At 41.4% G+C, this 23,379-nt stretch overlaps 1 protein-coding gene across 1 annotated transcript in view; it reads right to left on the reverse strand.

Annotated features, from left to right (window-relative positions):
- The window catches only part of hecw2a (HECT, C2 and WW domain containing E3 ubiquitin protein ligase 2a), a 339,242-nt gene that overhangs the window by 162,452 nt on the left and 153,411 nt on the right, over nucleotides 1-23,379 (reverse strand). Inside the window, exons 3-4 of the mRNA XM_060827390.1 lie at nucleotides 11,548-11,655; nucleotides 323-417 (exon numbers count right to left, since the gene is read on the reverse strand). Coding sequence (XP_060683373.1) covers nucleotides 323-417; nucleotides 11,548-11,655 — 203 coding nt within the window. The remainder of the gene's footprint in view (nucleotides 1-322; nucleotides 418-11,547; nucleotides 11,656-23,379) is intronic.

Genomic DNA, 23,379 nt, shown 5'->3' on the forward strand with positions numbered 1-23,379 from the left:
AATGAATGCTGAGTTTTTGGATGTTGTTGTAAAGAGGTAAATTGCTAGCCAACTTGCATACTAATAACTGCATGCACTTTCCAAACTCCCCAACTTCCTCTACTCTCCTAATCACACTCGCAAGTTTTTCCCCACACATTCATGGCAATCCTTTTGCTTTTGAACAGCAGAGTTATATTCAAATCAACATGATATCAATTTCGCTCCCCACAGATGCTGCCAAGACCTGCTCAGTATTTCCAGCACCAGCTGCTTATATGTTAGATTTTCAGCATCTGCAATATTTGGCTTTTATTTCTGTGTCAGTAAATATTCTACTTACCATAGCACCTGGATTTTTTACTGTAATACATGGGGTGGTGGCTCGCAGTGCTCCACTTACACCGTGATAATATTTAAAGCAGATCTTAGTTTCAGCTGAGGAACAAAGAGAGGAAATGTGCATAAATATTATCAAAGAAAAAAAAGCTTGTCGAATCAGTATTCAATTTTTGGAAATAATGTTTGAAATATATTTCTGTGAACTGGATACAATTCTCCTCACCAATATCATATTCACATCATGTTGAATCATGTGATATCAATGAGATTATCAATCTAACATTTCTACTACTTGTCTCAGGCTTCAACCACCAGAAGCACATGGCAGAATTCTGAAATAAATGGCACACTGTTTATGCAATAATAAATATGAATGAATTTAACTTCATTTGTAGCCTGTGCCCAGTTTTTCAATGCATCCTCCCAGCACTATTCCAACTGGTGGCACAGAATTAGAACATTTCCCTGACAAACAATGGAACAAATCACCCATTTTCATGCAATATGATTCTGTGAAATAGCAACAGTGCAGAATTATACTTTTTAAAGTAACTACACATGAGTATGCTTATATTTGTATCAATAATGTAAATAAGCAAAGCATTCTGAACAAAAGATCTCAAACTGAATATGAATGAATATGAACTAGTCCTTTCCACTTTCAGATGCTGTCAGACCTGCTGTGCATTTAACACAAACCACAACATTCTCAGTTTATCTTTTCATCATCACATTTTCTACATATATCCAGATTCTCCTTTACAAAATTTAATGATTTTGCAAGGGTATGAAATACAAAGAATCATCTCTCAATTTATCCATTCAATCAGATTTTATGAAGCTTTAACAGAAATTCTTATACTGCATGGAAGAAGAGATGCTTTATATCACCTGAAAGCAGAGCACTCTCTTACATTAATTCAGTGACATAAAGGGACAAGTTTTATTCAAGACAAATCAAATTAATTTTTGCTTTTGGAAATTATACTGTGCAGTAATATAGTTAGTCATTGATTGTTCATGCAAATATATTCAAAACGGACTGGCTAACAATGTGCTCTAAATATTCATTCAGCTAATGAAATTCAGACCAATGTCAGTAAGGTGCACACTCACTTAGATACTTTCTTCAGCCTATGGGCCTGTGACCAGTGGAGTGCCACAAAGATTGGTGCTGGGTCCACTACTTTTCATCATTTATATAAATGATTTGGATGCGAACATAGGAGGTATAGTTAGTAAGTTTGTAGATGATACCAAACTTGGAGGTGTAGTGGACAGTGAAAAAGTTTACCTCAGACTACAACGGGATCTTGATCAGATGGGCCAGTGGGCTGAGGAGTGGCAGGTGGAGTTTAATTCAGATAAATGTGAGGTGCTACATTTTGGGAAAGCAAATCTTAGCAGGACTTATATACTTAATGGTAAGGTCCGAGGGAATGTTGCTGAACAAAGAGACCTTGGAGTGCAGGTTCATAGCTCCTTAAAAGTGGAGTCGCAGGTAGTTAGGATAGTGAAGAAGGCATTTGGTATGCTTTTCTTTATTGGTCAGAGTACTGAGTACAGGAGTTGGGAGGTCATGTGGTGGATGTACAGGACATTGGTTAGGCAACCTTTGGAATATTGCGTGCAATTCTGGTCTCCTTCCTATTGGAAGGATATTGTTCAGAAAAGGTTTGCAAGGATATTGCCAGGGTTGGAGGATTTGAGCTATTGGGTGAGGTTGAATCGGTCTGGGGCTGTTTAACCTGGAGCATCGAAGGCTAAGGTATAAACCTTATAGAGGTTTATACAATCATGAAAGGCATGGATAGGATAAACAGACTTTTCCCTGGGGTGGGGGAGACCAAAACTAGACAGTATAGGTTTAGAGTGAGAGGGGAAAGATATAAAAAAGACCTAAGGGGCAACTTTTTCACGCAAGGGTGATGTGTGTATGGAGTGAGATGCCAGAGGAAGTGGTCTAGGCTGCAACATTTAAAAGGCATCTGGATGGGTATATGACTAGGAAGGGTTTGGAGGGATATGGGCCGGGTGCTGACAAATGGGACTAGATTGGATTGGGATATCTGGTCGGCATAGATGAGTTGGACCGAAGGGTCTGTTTCTGGGCTGTACATCTCTATGACTCCAAGAGCTACATTGGATCCAAAACATTAATTCTGTTTCTCTCTCAGATACTGCCAGACCTGCTGGGTTTCTCCAGCATTCTCTATGTTTGTTTCAGATTTCCAGTACCTGCAATATTTTATATAACCCATAATTGCCATCACTCCACAAACTTCCATTTTGATTTGGGTTTTGAATGTGGGATGAAATTATATTATATCTTGCATATTGTAGTCAGATAATGTCAACGGGATGTGGATGCAATTTTCAACTACCAATAGTTGACGAGGTACTTGTTGGGCAGTGAACTATCTTGTGATACTTAAAGCAAACCACAATATGGGTCAGGGAGATCAAAGCATTCTGTATGACCAAGAAGAACATTGATCAACCTGTTGTTGACAGACCTCGCTACAGAACACCACCTTTACCTACCACCCAACCGTATAACTCATCAGTAAATGAACACATCTAACTCAACTGCTCACAGAATTCTTAACATTCTTTAAATGGCCTGCCATAACTCTTCTCCTTCAACTGCATCCTCCAAACCACTAACTCTACAACCTAGAAGCATTCTGAAGCATTGAATTTCGAATTTTAGAGTCCCTGAGCTAGAACGTTCCAGTAAATGAGTGGCATGGTGGCTCAGAGATTAGCACTGGTACCTCACAGTACCAGGGACCCAGGTTCAGTTCCATCTGAGGGTGGAGTTTGCACATTCTCCCCGTGTCTGCGTAGGTTTCCTCCAGGTGTTCCAGTTTCCTCCCAAAGTTCAAAGATCTGTAGGTTAGGTGAATTGACCATGCTAAATTGCCCATCGTGTTCAGGGATGAGTAGGTTAGGTGTATTAGTCAGGGGAAATGTAAAGTAATAGGGTGGTAGGTGAATAGGTCTGGGTGGGATATTCTTCAGAGGATTGGTGTGGACTTGTTGGGATTCTATGATTTTGAAATCAGTTGCATGGAGGTGGCCACACAGTGGGGAGTAAATCATGGCCATCCCAGGGAATTAGGCAGTGTCCATGAAAGGGATAAAATGAATCAGACAGGGACTCGGTCATTGACACTTAGGTACCAGCAGATAGGTCACAGACATACTGATTTCTAAGGCAGCGCAAGAGGTCATCATTTTACTGGCATTGCAGGGGAATAAGAGTAGTAGATAAACTTCCAAACCGTGTTGGGAATCCAACCGAGTACAAGGAAAGCAGCAGCTGGTACTTGGAAGCACACACTCAGTTTTCAGGAAATAACACCCGGTCCTCCTCAGAACCAACATATAGACCTTACGGAATCTGAACATGGTTTTCAGCACACTCTCAATGAGCTCTTTAACAACCTCAATCTTCATTATTAAATCACCAGATAGTTCTGGGGCTGTAAATCCTTCTGGCCTAACGTCACTTTTGGTGAAAGAAAACCAGTATGCAAATGTCTTCATCCATTCCATGTTATCTGAGAGACCTAAAAATCCAGCTTAAGATTTCCAAATTTGATACTCTGTATTTTAATTAATGTAATTGGGACAAAGCTGAAAGCTGCTTTTGCCCTAGTTCACTATAAAAGTAGGATATATATATAAACCCTGTCACTCATATTGAGCTAAACCAAGGGAAGTTCTTGAGTGGGTTGTTATGTGATCCACTCAGGCTGATTAGACTGCTTAGCAACGGCCTCAGGGTAATACAAGCATAAATATGTTAATACATTCTTTCAGCCACAGGATATTTATACTCAGTGGTGACCCCCAGAATGGGGGCAGTGAGGAATTCAGCAGTGGTAATGTCACTGAATGTCAAGTGGATATGCTTAGATTCTCTTTTGCTGGAAATGTTCATTGCCTGACACTTCTGTTCAGTAAATATTACATTGCCACTTATCAGCACGAGTCTGAGTGTTGATCAGAACTTGCTGTAGACAAATAAGGATTTCTTCAGTATACAAGGAACTGCAAATGATACTGATCGCATCAAGCATTAGCAAACATCCCCCTTACCGACCATATGATGGAGAAAATGTCATCAATGAAGCAGCTGAAGATGTTTGGAAGTAGAATGCTACTCTGAGGAACTCCTACACCATAGGAAGGTATCAGATTAACAGATATGAAACTCCTACAGACGACATTGCTCCAGGATTTTGCTTCAAAATATTACATCTTCAATTTGCATAACTATATAAGATACTTTATGCTCTGTACACATTGTAAAATTCTTTCTGCTTTTCAAAATTTGTACTTTTAATGTGACCTCGCATTGGAACTCAAGAATGTAGATGACATTTTCTCTGCAGCTTGAACTGAGAAAGCCACAGGGGTGTAATGATAGATTCACAGTCATACGGTACAGAAACAGACCGTTTGGCCCAACTTGTCCATGCCGACCAGGTTTTCTAAAATGAACCAGTCCCATTTGCCTGCATTTGTCCCAAGTCCCTCTAAACCTTTCCTTCCATGTACCTTTCCAATGTCATTTAAATGTTGTAATTGTTGGAACTTCCTCATTCCATCTATGCACCATCCCCTGTGTGAAAAAGTTGCCCCTCAGGTCCCTTTCAAATTATTCCCCCACCCTGGAGAAAAGACCTTGGCTATTCATCTTATCTCTGTCCATCAGATTTCATAAACTTCTGTAAGGTTACATCTCATCCTCCTACACTCCAAGAGAAAAAAGTCCTAACCTATCCAGCCTCTCCCTATAACTTATACCCTCCAGTCTTAAATTTTTTTGCACCCCTTCCAGTTTAATAATATCTGTCCTGTAGAAGGGCGACCAGAATTGTACACACTACTCCAAATGTGGCCTTAGCAATGTTTTATACACTTGTAACATACCATCTCAAATCCTGTACTTAGTGCTCTGACCAATGAAAGCAAGCATGCCAAACACATTCACCACCCTATCTACCTGGGACGCCACTTTGAAAAGATCTATAGATATCTACACTCCCAGGGCCCTGCCATTAACTGTATAATTCCTGCCTTGGTTTGTTTTATCAAAACACAACACCTCGCATTTATCTAAATTAAACTTCATCTGCCATTCCTCGGCCCACTGACCCAGGTGATCAAGATCCCATTGTATTCTTACGTTACCTTCTTCACCACCTACTGTACCAGCAATTTTAGTGTGATCCACAAACTTATCAATCATGCCTCCTATATTATCAATCAAATTGTTTATCGAAATAATGAACAACAGTGGACCCAGCTTGCTTGCCTTTTCTATTTAACTTGTTCTCTTTAACTTCTGTACCAGTTTAAACCTCCTCACATCTAACTCCTGCTTCATCTCTCCCCCCCCCCCCACAATTCGCATTCATCTGCCTTATCCTCTTAATCCTGCTCTTTTTGAAACCTATTTTAAAGTTCAATCTGACTATTACTAGGTAATACCAAAACCAGAACTCCAAAACAGTCCTGAAAAAGGGTGAACCCTGTTTCCTGCTGAGTTTCTCCAACAATTTCCATTTTTGATTCAGATTTGCAGCATCTGCAGTTCTTTATTTTAGTTCTCTTTTAGTGTTCCATTAAGCTCTATTAACATTACTCACAGTGACAATGCAATCCTGTATTTCTTCCATGAGTTTCAAAGCTTTGAAAGTGTTCATAATATACCATTAATGGCATAACTTTGTAGTTATTAACTAAATGTAATTCAAGACGTTTTCATATGACTGTTAGATAAATGTTGTGTAGCAATTTGTATTGCTGTTCATGCTTAAGAAGTGAAAAGTTGGGTACGAACTCCCCCTTCCCCTTCAAATATGTTGTTGTTGCTCTCATCTTTGGAAAATCCACTTTTGTCTTTTCCGTGCTTGTCTGCGAAACCATTGCACAATCTTGAATCTTACTTTCACTGTCAAAATCATTTAACATGTTGTTATCCTCCAGATACTTGTCCATCTTGTTCACAACACCATGTTGGAATGCTTCCAGTCAAGTGTTTTCCCCAGTCTCAGCACAGAAACAGCCCTCAATAAAGTTACATCATAGAAAACTTATCACATAACCATAAACGATTGCTCCACATTCTTTTGACATGTACGTCCTTTGACATAGCTAACGAGATTATCTTTCCCCAGACCTCTACTCTGTATGGTGGCCAAATAAGACCAAGGTGAAACTAGGATAATTCTAGAAAGTAGGATAATTTGCTTTTCTGGGAATGCGGTCATCATATGTCCGAGAAGTATTCTTGTAACCAGAGTATGCAAGATGAGAAAAGGGTAAATATCAGTAAATTGGAGATTAAATTACAGCTAGTCTTAAAACCTGCAATTGAGAACACAGAATTCATGTGAAAGGTAATGCAAGCAAAGCTTTCTATAAATATACCAGTTTTCCTTTTGGCAACAGGAAGATAATCTAACTCCAGCAGTCCTTGATGAAGCCACATGCAAGGGATGTGGCTGTTTGTAGCAGAGGGGCAGCTTGTGAACTGAATGTGTTGTTGGTCAGTTGCAAAGGAACTCTGGAATGCCAAGCCATCAGCATTACCATAGCTATCATCCATTATATGCAGTATCTGTTTATGGAACATTTTAGCCTTTTTTTTAAAAACAAGAAGGACTTGAGGAAAAACATGATGAATTCAAGGAAAAAGATCATACTGGAAACAGAGCAGGCTTTGCAGTGTTCTGAAGGAGAGTCAGATTGGACTTGAACTGTTATCTCTGCTTCTCTCTCCACTGATGCTGTCAGAGCAGCTGAGTTTCTCCAGCACTTTTTGTTTTTCCTTCAGACCTCCAGGATCCACAATATTTTATATTTATGAGTCCGTAAGTACTGTAAGAAATTAATGACATTGGCTTGACAAGAACCTCACAACCTTTGTATTTGGGAGTGGAGAACTCTGGATCCAAGTACATGTCAGGGATTTTCCAAGTGTCTATGATTCTTTATCTTTGTCTATGTCTATGTATCAGACTGCAAATTTTGTCAATATTGATGGTAAATTGGCAGGAAAACAGCATTCTAAAGAAAGCACGGGATTAGGAGAGCAAGAAAGGGCCATGAAATTACCTTGGCAAGTAGGGTCAAAGAGAATCCCAAGGAATTCTATACACGCATTAAAAACAAGAGGACAACTAGGGAGGAGGTAGGACCATGCAAAGATAAAGGAGGGAACTTGCGCTTGGAGGCAGAGGATGTGGGTGAGATTCTAAATGAGTAATTTGCATCAGTATTCGCCCAGGAAAAGGATATGATGGAGTGTGAGATTTATGTGGAGCATGCTAATATGCTATGGAATTTTGAGATCAAGAAAGAAGTGGTGTTTGGACTCTTGTAGAGCAGTAAAGTGGATAAGTCTCTAGGGCGCGATGGTTTTGAGACAGACAAGACAGGAAATTACTGGGACCTTGACCAAGATCTTTTATCCTTGCTAGCCACTGGAGAGGTCCTAGAGAATTGTGTAAGTAGTTAGTTCTTCCTCTGTTCAGGAAGTGAAATTGCGATAATCTAGGACACTTGATACCGGTGAGACTAACTGGTGGTTGGGAAGCATTTGGAGAGAATTCTTAGGGATAGGATTTACATGCATTTGGAAAAACATGGCCTAATGAGGGACACTCGGCATGGCTTTGTGCAGGGCAACTCATGTCATATCATATTGATTGAATTTTTCAGCAAAGTGACAAAGATGATCAATCTTTGCCGAGCACAGCATGTTGTTTCCATGGATTTTAGGCAGGGCTTTCGGCAAGGTCCCTCATTGTAGGCTTATCTAGAAGATTAAGATGCATGAGATCCATGGTGACTTGGTCACATGGATTCAGAATTGGATTGCCCATAGAAGACGGAGGGTAGTGGTGGAAGAGTGTTTTTCTGGTTAGAGGTCCATGACTGGTGGTGTTGTGCATGGATCCATACTGGGGCCTCTGCTGTTTGTGATATACATAAATGAGCTGGATGAAAATGTAGATGGGTAACTCAGTCCGTTTGCAGGTGATACAAACATTGGTGGAGCACGGATAGTGTAGAAGGCTGTCAAATGCTACAGTGGGATATACATCATTGCACATAGGGGCAGGAAAATGGCAGATGGAGTTTATCCCTGGTAAGTGCGAGGCGCTGCATTTTGGAAGATTAGATGTATCGGAAAAGTATACAGTTAATGGCAGGACCCTGAACAGCACCGATGTCATAGGGTCAAAGAGCTGGACAGCGTGGAAACAAACCCATCAGTCCAACTCGTCTATGCCGGCCAGATATTCTAAATAAATTTAGGCCCATTTGGCTATATGTGGCCCATCGCCCTCTAAACCCTTCTTATTCATATACCCATCAGATGCCTTTCAAGTGCTGCAACTGCACCAGCCTCCACCACGTTCCTTGGCAGCTCATTCCATATACATACCACCCTCTGCGTGAAAACATTGTCCCTTAGGTCCCTTTTAAATCTTTCCCATCTCACCTTAAACCTATGCCCTTTAGTTTTGGACACTCTGACCCTGGGGAGAAAGACCTTGTCAATTCAAACTAACCATATTCCTTATGATTATATAAACTTTTATAAAGTTACCCGTCAGCCTCCAACACTCCAAGTCACCCCAATTCAACCTCTCCCCATAGCTAAAACCCTCCAACCCTGGCAACATCCTTGTAAATATTTTCTGGAAACTTTCAAATTTCACAACATCCTTCCTATAACAGGGAGATCTGAATTGCATGCAGCATTCCAATATCCTGTATAGCTGCAACATGACATCCCAACTCCTATACTCAATGTACTGATCAATAAAGGCAAGCAAACCAAATGCCTTCTTCACTATTCTGTCTACCTGAGAATCCTATGAATCTGCACTCCAAGGTCACTTTGTTCAGCAACACGCCCCAGGACCTTACCATTAAGTGCATAATTCTAGGCCTGATTTGCCTTGCCTAAATGCAGCACCACACATTTATCCAAATTAAACTCCATCTGACACTCCTCAGCCCATTGGACCATGTGATTAAGATCCCATTGTAACCGAGGTAACCTTCTTTGCTGTTCACTACACCTTTAATTTTGCTACCATCTGCAAACTACCAATCATACCGCCTATGTTCAGATCCAAATCATTTATATAAAATGATAAAAAGCAGTGGGCCCAACACCGATCCTTGTGGCACACCACTGGTCACAGACCTCCAGTCTCACTCCTGTCCCTCAGGATTCCCTCCAACAACCTGCCCACCATTAATGCCAGGCTCACTGGTCTATAGTTCCATGGCTTTTCCTTACCACCTGTCTGAAATAATGGCACCACGTTAGCCACCTCCAGTCTTCCGACATTCACTTGTGGCTAACAATGTTACAAATATCTCAGCAAGGGACCCTGCAATCATTTGCAAATGTGTTGCTGGTCAAAGCACAGCAGGTTAGGCAGCATCTCAGGAATAGAGAATTCGACGTTTCGAGCATAAGCCCTTCATCAGGAACGTCGAATTCTCTATTCCTGAGATGCTGCCTAACCTGCTGTGCTTTGACCAGCAACACATTTGCAGCTGTGATCTCCAGCATCTGCAGACCTCATTTTTTACCCTGCAATCATTTCCATAGCTTCCACAGAGATCTAGGATACACCTCATCAGGCGCTGGGGATTTATCCACATTTATACATTTTAAGACATTCAAACCCTCCTCCTCTGTATCATGAACATTTTTCAAGATGTTGCTATTTATTTCCCTACATTCTATATCTTCCACATCCGTACCAAAGTAAACATTGACGCAAAGTGCTCATTTAGTATCTCACACAGCTTCTGCGCTTCCTAACCTAGATGGCCTTGCTGATCTTTGTTGGGTCCTATTCTCTCCATAGTTACTCTTTTGTCCTTAATCTATTTTAGAATCCATTTGGATTCTTCTTAAACCTATTTGACAAAGCTATTTCATGTCCCCTTTTTGCCCTCCTGATTTCCTTCTTAAGTATACTCCAACTGCCTTTGTATTCACCTAAGGATTCACTCTATCTCTGCTGTCTATACCTGATATATGCTTCCTCCTTGTTCTTGACCAAATTCTCAATTTCTCTCGTCAGCCAGCATTCTCTACACCTACCAGCCTTTCCTTTCACCCTACCAGGAACATGCTGTCTCTGGACTCTCGTCATCTCATTTCTGAAGGCTTCCCATTTTCCAGCCGTCCCTTTACCTCGAACCACCTCCCCCATTCAACTTCTGGAAGTTCTTGCTTAATACCATCAAAATTGGCCTTCCTCCAATTTAGAACTTCAACTTTAGATGTGGTCTATCCTTCTTCATCACTATGTAAATCTAATAGAATTATGGTCGCTGGCCCCAAAATGCTTCCGACTGACACTTCAGTCACCTGCCTGCCTTAGTTCCCAAGAGCAGATCAGGTTTTTAGATTATCTACAGTGTGGAAACAGCCCTTCAGCCCAACAGGTCCACACCACCCCTCCGAAGAGAAAACCACCCAAACCCATTCCCCTACCCCATATTTACCCTAACTAACGTACTTAACACTGTGGGCAATTTAGCATGGCTAATTCACCTGATCTGCACATCTTTGGATTGTGGGAGGAAACCGGAGCACCTGTAGGAAACCCATGCAGACACAGGGAGAATGTGCAAACTCCACACAGACAGACGAGAATCGAACCCAGAACCCTGGTGCTGTGAGGCAGCAGCGCTAACCACTGAGCCATCGTGCTGCCCACTGGTTCGCCTTATTTCCCAAGAGTAGGTCAAGTTTTGCACCTTCTCTAATAGATGCATCCACATGCTGAATCAGAAAATTTTCTTGTACATACTTAACAAATTCCTCTCCATCCAACCCCTTAACAGAATGGCAGTTCCAGTCCATGTTTGGAAAATTAAGATCTCCTACCATAAGCACCCTATTATTCTTACAGATAACTGAGATCGCCTTACAAATTTGTTTCTCAATTTCCCACTGACTATTGTGGGGGTCTACAGTGCTTCTCCATTTGGCCATTCTTTTGGTCACCTGTTCTAACACCTCTTTAAATGTCAGTGTCAAGTGTTCTTGACATATGTTTCTGTGAAGTGCCTGGGATGTTATACCACATAAAATGCACCAAATAAATGTTCAGGTACATTGCCATTTGTTTTAATATCACAAGGTGTGAAGCTATTTGTCCTTACCTTCCATAAAGTATGGTCCAAGTTCAATCCGCCACACAATCTGCCCTTTCTGTGTTCCATTTACACCCCGGTTTTTGGAGTCCCAAACATTTCCTGGGGAAATCTCATCTGTAGGAGAAGGGAAAAGAAAATAAAGATGAATCTAGCAATGTACACTTTATTTAGTTCCATCCAGCACCCAGAAAAATTCTAGATAAACTAAAATGCAATTCATAAAATACCTGTCAGAAAATGAAAAGATGTTTTTGCACTGGCCCAAAAGTAGGGACACTACTAATGCATCACAAGGGCCCAGAGTTAGTCTGATGTGTAAGCCAGCACTGTAAAGCTGTATTCAATGTAGATGAACCTTGTTAGTTAAACAATTCACCTTCCAATTCCCCAAAGCATGTGGCACAAGTCAACTGTGTGATGGAATACTCCCCAATTGCCAGGATGGGTACAGCTCCAACAACGCTCAAGAATCTTGACACCATTCAGGTCAAAGCAGCCACTTGATTGCTATCGTATCCACTGCCTCCACTACCAACACTCAATAGTAGCGCTGTCTACTATCTCCAAGATGCAATGCAGAACTTCACCAAAGATCCTCAGACAGTACCTTCCAAACCATGACCACTTCCATCTGGAAGGGCAAGAGCAGCAGATACATGGAAAGACCACCACTTGCAACTTCCACTCCAAGCTACTCACCATCCTGACTTGGAAATGCATTGTTGTTCCTTCACTGTTGCTGGGTCAAAATCCTGGAAATATCCCCCTAAGGACACAATGGGTCAACCTACATATTGGTCGCGGAGGTACAAGAAGGCAGCTCACTACCAACTTCTCAAAAGCAACAAGGGAAGAGCAATAAAAGCTGGCTAACCAACAATGCCCACATCCCACAAGTGAATAAAAAAAATTTGCAAATGATCATTACTGCCAACACATCAAAGATTGCCTCTAGAGTTTTCTGGCACAGTCATAGTGTTTCTGTCCCTGGTCAGAAGGTCTAAGTTCAAGTCCCATCAGCCTCAGAGATGTGTCTTAACTGACTGATTTTCTTTTTAAAGTATCAAAGGTAGCCACAGTAATCTATAGAAACAAATCCATGCATTTTAGACTGAATATTTCTGAAATAAAAACAGAAATTACTGGAGATGCTCAGCAGGTCAGGCAGCATCTGCAGAAAGAGAAGCAGAATTAACATTCCAGATCAGTGGCCTTTCCTGAGAAATGGATATCTGTCACAAACTTTAAACAAATACAAAGATAGAGGAAGAGGAGAGAAGAGAAATATCAAAAGGGATGCTCTGTTCTCAGTTGGGAGGCAGAAGAGATTAAATGACTAAAGGGGGGTGGCAAAGACTAAAGGAGATGGTAATGGGACAAGTAAAGAAACAAGATGAGTCTGGAAGAGATGTAAATGGAAATAACAGAAACATGCCAACTGAAACAATCAGGGACAAAGATCATGGTCTGGAAACAAACTCGTCCAAGTTTTCTTGTTTGAACAAGAGCCAGACATTGCATCAATACAATCGTCAATTTTTTAAAAAAATCTCAAGCAGAGTCCTGAGCATTGAACCAAAGTAGATTCCACACATCCCACATAAAAACAAGGATTATTGTGACACGTGCGTTCCCAAAGTAAGACCTCTTACTTGGAGGAAATTCATGAATTTGGTTTTTGTCCTCAGGCCTCCACCCGAAATCTCCCTTCCCAGTGCACTGATTACAGTATCAGTGCCATTGCCTGCCTGTGTTCTGAAATGGAAAATTTCATCAAATTTTTCATCCATTTCCACCCTTCTATTTCTGATTTTTCTCTTCCTCAATTTCTACGTCTTAATTTACAGGGACAATATTCACAATAAGCACATAGATACCCGCAGCTACTTTGACTACACTTTCTCCCATCCATCTTTCTTTTAAAAAATCTATATTCATTCCTGCAGCCTCCAAGTCTCCATCACGTCTGCTCTGTCAGAGCCACCTTCCATACCCACTGCTTCACTGTGGTTGACAGGGATCTTGACTTTGTCAATTCAATATCCCACACTTCAACTTTCATTCCTTCCCCTGCCTCCAAGGATACAATTAGATTCCCCTATCTTCACCTTCCACACTATTAGCCTCTGCATCCAACAGGTTATCAGCTAACATTTTCACCAGCTCCAACATTATGGCACCAAGAAACACATCATCCCACCCCTACGATTTCTGAAATCCAATGAGACCCTTCACTCCATGACATTATGATTCACTCTTCAATCATTCCCAAAGCCCCTTCCTTCCCATGAATGCTCCTCATGCAAGAGCAGGAGGTACAATGCCTGTAGTTTAATCTATAACAAGTGAGATAGAAGGAATGTACTGACAATCAAGCCTTGCAGAACTGAAAAGGGTTGGAAAATTGTTCTGAGGAAGAGTCATGTCAGACTCAAAACATTAGCTCTGTTTTTCTCCACACCAATGTTGCCAGACCTGCTGAATTTCTCTGGTGCTCTAGATTTGAGCCATCAATGTAAGTAAGTTGATTCAATTACCAAAGTATCAATTGCTTCTCTTTTGTACTACTATCCAGAATAAAATAAATGTCCATTGAGCTTCTTTAAGGAAATCAATATAATCCATTTATTATGAATAAAATTTATCCTCAAAACAAGTGGGTAACACTGGCTATCAATGAAGCTATGATAGGGAATCAAAACTATATCCCATTAATTCCAAATACACACAGTCGCGCGCACACAACACACACATGCACAAGTCTCTGCAGAGATAACAAGTTCTTGAAATAGGCAAATCAATCCCTGTGGGTCTTAGAGTTTGGAAATAAAGGGTAAAATGAGATGTTTTCCCACATCCATTGAGTTTCCTATTGATGAAGTTGAATTGCTGACAGCTGTAAATTGATGATTAACAGTCACCACTGATTTCAACCAACTTAGATTTGAGTCAGTGTGGACTCGTCACTGTTTAGCCCATTAGCTTTTTTCTAGATAGACAAAAATATTGGTTATTGGACACTCTTGTCAGGTTCCTAGGAATACCTGCTGAGAAACAGAGTTTCAGCAGAGAGACTTACAATCTTTGGCATGCCTTCCTTACTTTGACACGTGGGTCCATAAAACAGAATTCTAAGGCCAGAAGGGTTGTTAGACAATCACTAGCATTGAGGACCACTAGTCCTTTCAAAGCAAAGTTTTTTTTTCAGTAATTAAGACAATAAACTCCACCTCTTATCGCTTTGAAAACTTTGCTTGACTGTTTCTCCAGAGTCACCCAAACTGAAATAAACAGCAGATAAACAACAGCACACATTAAACTGCTGGTTTCATTTACAATAAATCATATGGTTAAAAACTCTTTCAATCCAGAGAAGTTAGTTTGAGTATATTTAAAACTCATCCAGTTTTTTTTCCCAGCATGGTCCTGAAATATAAATGTGTATTCCCAACAATTCTCCTCCCTCCCCATGTTCCGTTTCACTCCTTTCAGGTGAAATGGAGTCTTACTTCCACTCCTTTCAATTTAGTAAACTCTTCACCTTCTTCATGATACGATCTTCTTTGCTGTGGAGATAATAAATCAGGTTGGGTCATCCCTACTCAGAACACTTTGCATGTAACATTTTGATTTTCCAAACTGCTCACACTCTAACTTCTGTGTCTTAGCTGGTCCAATGAAATGAAAAACCTCACCTCCTTAAGTAGATAGTTCATAGCCTTCTGGACACAGCTGCACACCACTACAGACAACTGCAAACCAGGAACTGACCCTCACAATGGATTCTTGGCCCTCTACATTAACCACATGGTCCAGAGGAAAGAAACGTTTGCTCCCTAGTTTGTGGATAGCATCTGGAGGTGTTGGTGGAAGGGATGGAAATTAGAAATTGTTTAAAACAGATTTTTAATAAATATAAAGACAGAGAAAGAGGAGAGAGGAGATGCTCTGTTTCCAGTTGGAAAGCAGAAGAGATTAAATGAGTAAATGGGGTGACTCTAGAAGACTAAAGGAGGTGGCAATGGGACAGGTAAAGATGGGTTAAGGGGAATAACAGAAACATGACTAACAGCTGTCCACTGAAACAAATGAGGACAAAGGTCATGCCCTGGAGCAGGAAGGCAGGCCTTTTCCCAGACGACCACCACAGAAAGCAATGCCATCAGATCATGCCAGCCTGCACCCAAATGGCAGCCCAGATTAGTTCTGCTTTCCTGAGGAAAAGGAATGCCCAGCAGTGCAGGAAGAAGATCACTGATCTTCTACATCCTACAAGGGAAAGTACCATCATTATCCCTCTGATACCTCACCATAAAGGGCTACCACTTACATTAACTTTCCATCCCAACATGCATCGATTGCATGCATGTCTCACCAAGGCTCATGGACTGAAAAGACTCTCATTATTCTACGCAGCATATCCATTCAACTATTCTCACTCACCTCATCCTCCCAAACTCCTAACACATTCCTGCCTTCTGCATTTTCTACTCACTCACTGGGAATAAATCACCACCAGTCCTGCAACATCACTATACCATTCCATAACACCTAATCCCTCCCTTTGCAGGAAACACTGGCCTGCACCCAGGATGCCTCTACAGCACTCTGATCTAACTATGCATGAGCCCGTATTGCTTGCATGTAACCTGGAAAAACACAGCTGGTCAGACAGCATCGAAGGAACAGGAGAATCAACGTTTTGGACATAATGGCCAAAACATCAATTCTTCTGCTCCTCAGAAGCTGCCTGACCTGCTGTGCTTTTTCAGCACCACACTCTCGACTCCGAACTCCAGCATCTGCAGTTCTCGCTTTCTCCTTGCATGCAACCCGCAAAACTGACTTTGACCCAGTACTTACACTGAAAAGACATGGATCCCCATTTCAGGTAGAACAAAGCACCTGACGGACTATAGAATTGGACAAGCTCCTTTACTTACTGTGGGGTAACCCTGTGACTATCCACAGTCCCCCAAAAGGGTTGTTCCTCTTTGATTTTCAAACATGGCCATTTGCTTGAAGCATAAGCAGTGTGTTTGCCAGAAAAATTGCTGGCACATGTCACTGCTTTGACTTTGATGTAACATGGTGCCACACAGCGACATAGCATACTGTTTAGTGCTCCCCAATGTGACATTCTCTCTGCACTAAAAAGCAATGCAAACCCCAGAGCCCTATCAGACCCTGTGGGTTAATAAAACCAAGTGAGTCACAGAGAGGCTGGCAGCCTCCAAGAAAGCACAAAGCGAATGAGTACTAAGAAAGTAAGCTAAGACCCAGAAGATGAATCTTGTATACATGGGGGAGATGCATGTATGTCTGGCAGAAGCATGCAGGTTCCACGTTTTCTTCAGTTCCAAAGTGTGGAAAGGCTGAAATGGTGTCTGATTTAGTTTGAGAGTAGACATGATGGTTTGCTGATGCTGACTTGCGTCAGTAAATGTTCAAGGAGGATGGTGGCCATGGGGCAGCATGGTGGCTCAGTAGTTTGCACTGCTGCCTCACAGCACCAGCACACAGGTTCAATTCCACTCTCAGGCAACAGCGTGGAGTTCTCACATTCTGCCCATACCTGTGTGGGTTTCCTCCAGGTGCTCCAGTTTCCTCCCACAATCCAAAGATGTGCAGGTTAGGTGGATTGGCCATGCTAAGTTGCCCATTATGTCCAGGGTGTGCAGGGGATGCGGGTTAGGCACAGGAAATGCAGGGTCATTGGAACTGGGTATGGGGCACATCTGGGTTGGATGCTCTTTGGAGGGTCAGTGTGGGCTCGATGGGCCAAATGGCCTGTTTCCATACTGTAGGGATTCTATGAAAATAGTCTATGAGTATGTAGGGACACTGTTGTGAAGAAGCGGTTGGATGATGGTAGGCGTAAGCATTTAGTGAATTGATGCCACCAGATACCTGCTCTGATTTATATGTTGGGAACTTGTGCCATCTTATTTCTTGGTCAAGGAAAGGAGAATTTGTAGTGTAAATAAGAGGAGATGGAGCTTTAATGAGATGCAGGTTCATGGGAATAAGGTCATCATCTTCAATGGCAAGATTCTGGAGTCATCCTTCACAGCATGAGGCGAAACTTAGAAGCATTTTTCTTGATGTTGGGAATCTGAGTTTTTCATTCTCACTTCAGTTGACCATCTCATACTCTATCAAGAAGGGAAATATTCTGCCCATACTATTTCACAAAATGAGTGTGACCTCTTTTTCACAAAAAGCAAAATGGGAGAAATCCACATCAAATAAAGCATTAATTTAGGAAATCAAAGCAGAAGATATTAGCAATATATAGTATACAATTGGAAAACATTTCACCATGCTACGGGCATGAGCCCTTCTTCAGGAACCTGAAGAAGGGCTCGTGCCCGAAATATCGATTCTCCTGCTCTTTGGATGCTGTCTGACCTGCTGCACTTTTCCAGCAACACATTTTCAGCTCTGATCTCCAGCATCTGCAGTTCTCACTTTCTCCTAGAAGATTTCACCATGCTAGTCAATTTACCCCCACTTTACTTTTAAACTGTTGTCCATCCCTACACTGTACACAAGCCATTTCTCACATTCAGAACCCTCTACTTTCTGTCCTTGCAGAAGGAAACACAACACAGAGAGATGCAAATAACTTAGAGGCGCTGTTCCAGTAAGACCCACCTTGACAGCTGCTCTTAATGCTGTCCCATATGGTTACTGTGAAGAAGGTCACGTTACAGCAGATATCAGATCCCTGTAACGACTTACTGTGACAACTTTAGTCTCCTAAAGCCCTGGTGACTCAGATGTTAAGAAAGCCGATCCTCTCCTGTAGATCCAGTATTGAGATTAACACCTCCTGCAAATTGATGTCTATGTCCATATACTTTGCATTAAGGAGCAGCATTAAACAACTGGTGGTGTTGCTACTGATGTTTCTGCTGACCCTTGTGCTATTGCCTACCGTTGGTGTTGTTCCTCTAGCTTTTCATAAGATAGCAAGGCAGAGCTACATAGGCTACAGTGAAGGCTGACACCAGGGAAGATCAGATCAAGCTAGGTGAGGTCCAAGATAGGTGAAATGCCTTTTAAAACTTTGGATCTCACTAGTCAACCAATGAAATGAGGTGCTCATCAAGTGCTGTATGTACAAGCCTTACCCAAATGCAAGCCAACATTCATGTGGTTTCACTGCTTTCTGGGTTGTACATTTCACTGATTAGTGACTCACTGCTGTATTCTTTCCTTGTTAATTGTGGTGAGTTCTACACAGCCCAAGCTTGCTTGTGTAGTTAAATGACTGACACAACATCTCCCCAGGCTTTTCCTGTTTACCTGGGATGTGGGCTAGTAAACATGAATATAGGTGTGATCATGTTGTATTTCTGGCAGATACTTTCTAATCACCCTGTTCAAAGATGTCATGACATACCCTGGGGCAGGTGAGCCTTGAACCTAGGCTTCCTGGCTCACAAGCAGGGACACTACTACTTTGCCACTAGAGTCCCCTGATGGATTTTTGTGGAGACTCACCTGGCTTTTTGCAATTAGGATACATCCAGTCCACAATAAAGTCTGGATAAACCATTGTTCCAACAAATTGTACTTTGGAACGTTGGGCAGAATTTTCACCCCTACACGGGGAGGCGTGCAGATGCAGGTGGGCACAAATATTTGTGCCAGTTTACCAGGACCATCCCATCTCAGATGGTTTTCCCAGAAGAAGGAGCCATGGTACAAAGGCTAAAGCAGCTCACACCCAAGTAATGGAAGTAAATGTTTTATCAAGGCAATTTTTTTCAGAGGCTGACAGAAATTTTCTATTTGGTCCACTTACTCTCAGTTTCAGGAAGAGGCCAGACGCCTGCTGGCAGCTTCCTGGTGATAAACTGTGGATGGGGGTGTGAGGGCACAGATAAACTCTCCAGGCAAGTCTTGAGAACCTGCCAGGCTGCCTGCCCACCCTACAACCACAAACCACCCTGTGAAGAGATACCCATACGATGGTGACCCAACAACTATGGCCATGATGTTCATTTAAAATTGCGACTAGCCCTCCATCTTTGGGATCTTGCCCACTGGCCACCAATTATCACTGCTAGTAGATGATGTTTCCCCAAAACGTGAGGAGTCAGGCACCACCTGACCCCAACTTTTTCGTCCTGACACAAAACCCCAAATCCTCCTCCTTACTTCTTCAAATCCTTGACCATATAAAATCTAAGAAAGCAATCAGTTCTTCTTATATCTTATGTTTCACTCTACTTTCAGCAGTTAAAAAATTCCAATGCTTGTTCCCCACCCAGTTATCTAGTGTCATTTGTATTAAATACTTTTGTCCAAAAATACGATTGTAATTTCCACTTCCACATTTCTCAGTCTTCTGTGTGAATAAGCTGGTTGCACATCAAACATAAATTAAAAAATCTTGAAATTCTGAAGAACGAAAGATTGATTTATTTGTTTCATACTCATTATTTATTGTTAGCTTGGACCACCTTGAAATAATTAGACCAGAAATGATGCGCTAGGCTGCTAGCAGAGTGGAGGCGAATGGATAAACGTGAATGACAACACTTATTTTTCTTTCTAGACCACATCAAGAGTTTAGAGTTGTGACTTCATAGTTGTGATTTATGTTAGTAGCACAAGAGCCTGTTCAGTGGCAAGCTTCTGTTTGACAAACCAGGCATACTATCTTTAGACTACAAACCTAAGCTGTTACACTTATAAAAGAAGTACAAAGTATTATTTTCAACACCTGATAATGATTGATTGCCAGGATTCCACCTCAACTCACGCACAACATAGTTAAAAACACATTAATAGTTATTCTACTGTGTGGTGAACTTGACTGAACACTAAGCTTCAGTTTACTGTAAAAACTCAATGGATCTCAAATATCACTGTCTTCTGGAATAAATTAAAAGATCTAGCAAAATAACAACTTGCATCAGAATTTCAAAAACTTGCATCTTTATCAGATTAAAAATGGACACTCAAAATTAAATTTACAGCTGATTTTCAAAGAACTAAAGTTCAATCAGCTCCAGTAAGACACAATGGCAAAAATTTAACTCCAAAAGATTGGCTGTTTGCATCCCTAAACAACCCTGTTTCCTCACACGACTATCACTACATATCTTTTTGCTGATCATAATCCTTCATAAAGATGTCGGTTTCATTCAAGAAGGTGTATTCCAACAAACAGTCCAGCATTCACACAGAGAAAACTCACTTACCATAATGCATTATTTGCACGTGCAAACCCTCTAAGTAAATCACTTTTAACAGGCAAAATCAAGCCACTTGCTTCGAAGTGCAAGAATTCAGATGGATAATGATCAAACAACAGGAGCTGAATTTAAATCTCCCCATTATCCAACACAGCACTGTTTCATTTTCCAACTGTGCTATTCACCAAACTGGAGTCTAACTTTGGAATTCCAGTGCCCAGGAAAATTGTTATCTTCATAAACAAACATTTTCAAAGATGCCCTGTATTTCCTCTCTCAACTCAGTCACAAAAGGCTGGAAGGATACTTGCTGATAAACCCAAGCAACAAATGAGTAAACAAATCAAACAGAAATCGAGCTATTTTAATCAGGACCAAGTTGCATCACTGTTTCTAAAGAGAAAGACATGTGAATCACATTTCAATACCAGAGACTTTGAAAATTCTCACATACATTTACAGGATATAATAGCTGTGTTCTATCCAGTTTCCTTCCTTCAGATTTCCATGCCTGTAAATTTCCAAGAAGGAAGCCATCTGTACAAGGTTTACAAACTACCACGACTGCTTCAGGCGTTTAGTTTCTGTTTACTAGAAAGGTGAGCTAGAGGCTTGAGGGATGGGTGAGGTGATATGGGTTGTGGGGAGAGGGGGCGTTGATGTTAGATTCCTTCAAGAGACTGATTACAGGTACTCAGTTTTATTTTCTCAATACAAGCATCACGTGAGTACACTATAAATTCTATCACATTAGTGGCTCGCCTTACAGGGTGTGATACCAGCAGTTCATTTACCACCTCCTGTAAAGCAGTCAAATTAAATACCACTGAGGTAACATTTCATGGAGAACGATGTACAAAAACAGTACACACTTGATAATGTAATTAAGCTACTCCAGTGTAGTTCTGTAGAGGTAGTTACTGATGTACACAACTTGTTTGCATGCAGCAAGATCCACAAACACAAATGAGACAAATGACTACTTCTAACCTGATTTTCTGTCACTGATGAGGATCGCAGCATCTATGTCATCATGGAATAGGGAACCGCCATGGTCCCATACATTTCAAAGATGGAGGCAACTTAAAGCTGGCACCTCAAAACACTAGAAAGTACAAGTGGATAGCAAGATAATCCAAATCTGGTGGCAAGAAAGGCAGCTGGTCCAACAGCCACAGCCTCTCCCAAGCCAACATGCTAAATATCAAGGCAGGTACAATTACAACATTTATAAGACATTTGAACAGGCACATGGATATGAAAGGTTTAGAGGGGTATGGGCCAAACACTGGCAAATGGGACTAGTTCAGTTTAGTAAACCTTGTTGGCAGGGACGGGTTGGGCCAAAGGGCCTTTTCCATTCTGTAAGATTCTATGACTTTACGCTCACTCAAAATTAACTCCTCTGGGCAGGACCTGTGTGTATGCCTGATATCAAACTCATGAAGCACATTCTCCAAACTTAGCTCAACTGCAGGAAGAGGCTCCCAGAAAGACAATGGAAATACTTTCAGGATGACCTAAAAGCCTGTAAAGTAGGGGATAAATATCCTGCTGACTCATGGGAGTATCTGGCTTGTGACCGATCAAACTGAAGATTAATTTGTGGAAGCACCAAAGAAATTGAGAGACTTTGTTGGGAATACCGTGAGACAAAATCAAGGCATCTGAGGAAGCACACAATTCGCTAAATAGTCCAAATACCAAACCTTTCAATGGGTCCACTACTTTTCATCATTCATATAAATAACTTGGACATGAACATAGGAGATATGATTAGTAAGTTTGCAGATGACATCAAAATTGGAGGTACAGTGAATAGTGAAGAAGGTTACTTCAGAGTATAACCTGATCTTGATCAGATGGGTCAATGGGCTGAGGAGTGGCAGATGGAGTTTAATTTCGATAAATGTGAAATGCTGTATTTTGGAAAGGCAAATCAGGGCAGGACTTATAAAGTTAATGGTAAGGTCCTGGGGAGTGTTGCTGAACAAAGAGACCTTGGAGTGCAGGTTTATAGTTCTTTGCAAGTGGAGTCTCAGAAAGATAGAATAGTGAAGAAGACATTTGGTATGCTCACCTTTATTGATCAATGCACTGAGTATTAGAGTTAGGATATCATGTTGCGCCTGTACAGGGACTGGTTAGGCCACTTTTGGAATAGTGCGTGCAATTCTGGTATCCTTCCTATCGGAAGGATGTTGTGAAACTTGAAAGGGTTTATAAAAGATTAACAAGGATGTTGCCAGAGTTGGAGGGTTTGAGCTATAGGGAGAGGCTGAACAGGTTGGGGCTATTTTGCCCAGAGCATTGGAGGCTGAGGAGTGACCTGAAAGAGGTGTATAAAATCATGAGGAGCAAGGATAGGATAAAGAGACAAGGTCTTTTCCCTGGGGTGGGGGTGTCGAGAACCAGAGGACACCGGTTTAAGGTGAGAGGGGAAAGAATTAAAAGGGTCCTAAGGTACAGATTTTCATGTAGACAATGGTGCATATATGGAATGAGCTGCCAGAGGAAGTGGTGGAGGCTGGTACAATTACAACATTTAAAAGGCATTTGTAAGGGTATGTGAATAGGAAGAGTTGAGAGGGATATGAGCCAAATGCTGGCAATTCGGATGAGATTA

Source organism: Hemiscyllium ocellatum, chromosome 7 (assembly GCF_020745735.1).
Source record: "Hemiscyllium ocellatum isolate sHemOce1 chromosome 7, sHemOce1.pat.X.cur, whole genome shotgun sequence".
Taxonomy (NCBI): Eukaryota; Metazoa; Chordata; class Chondrichthyes; order Orectolobiformes; family Hemiscylliidae; genus Hemiscyllium; species Hemiscyllium ocellatum.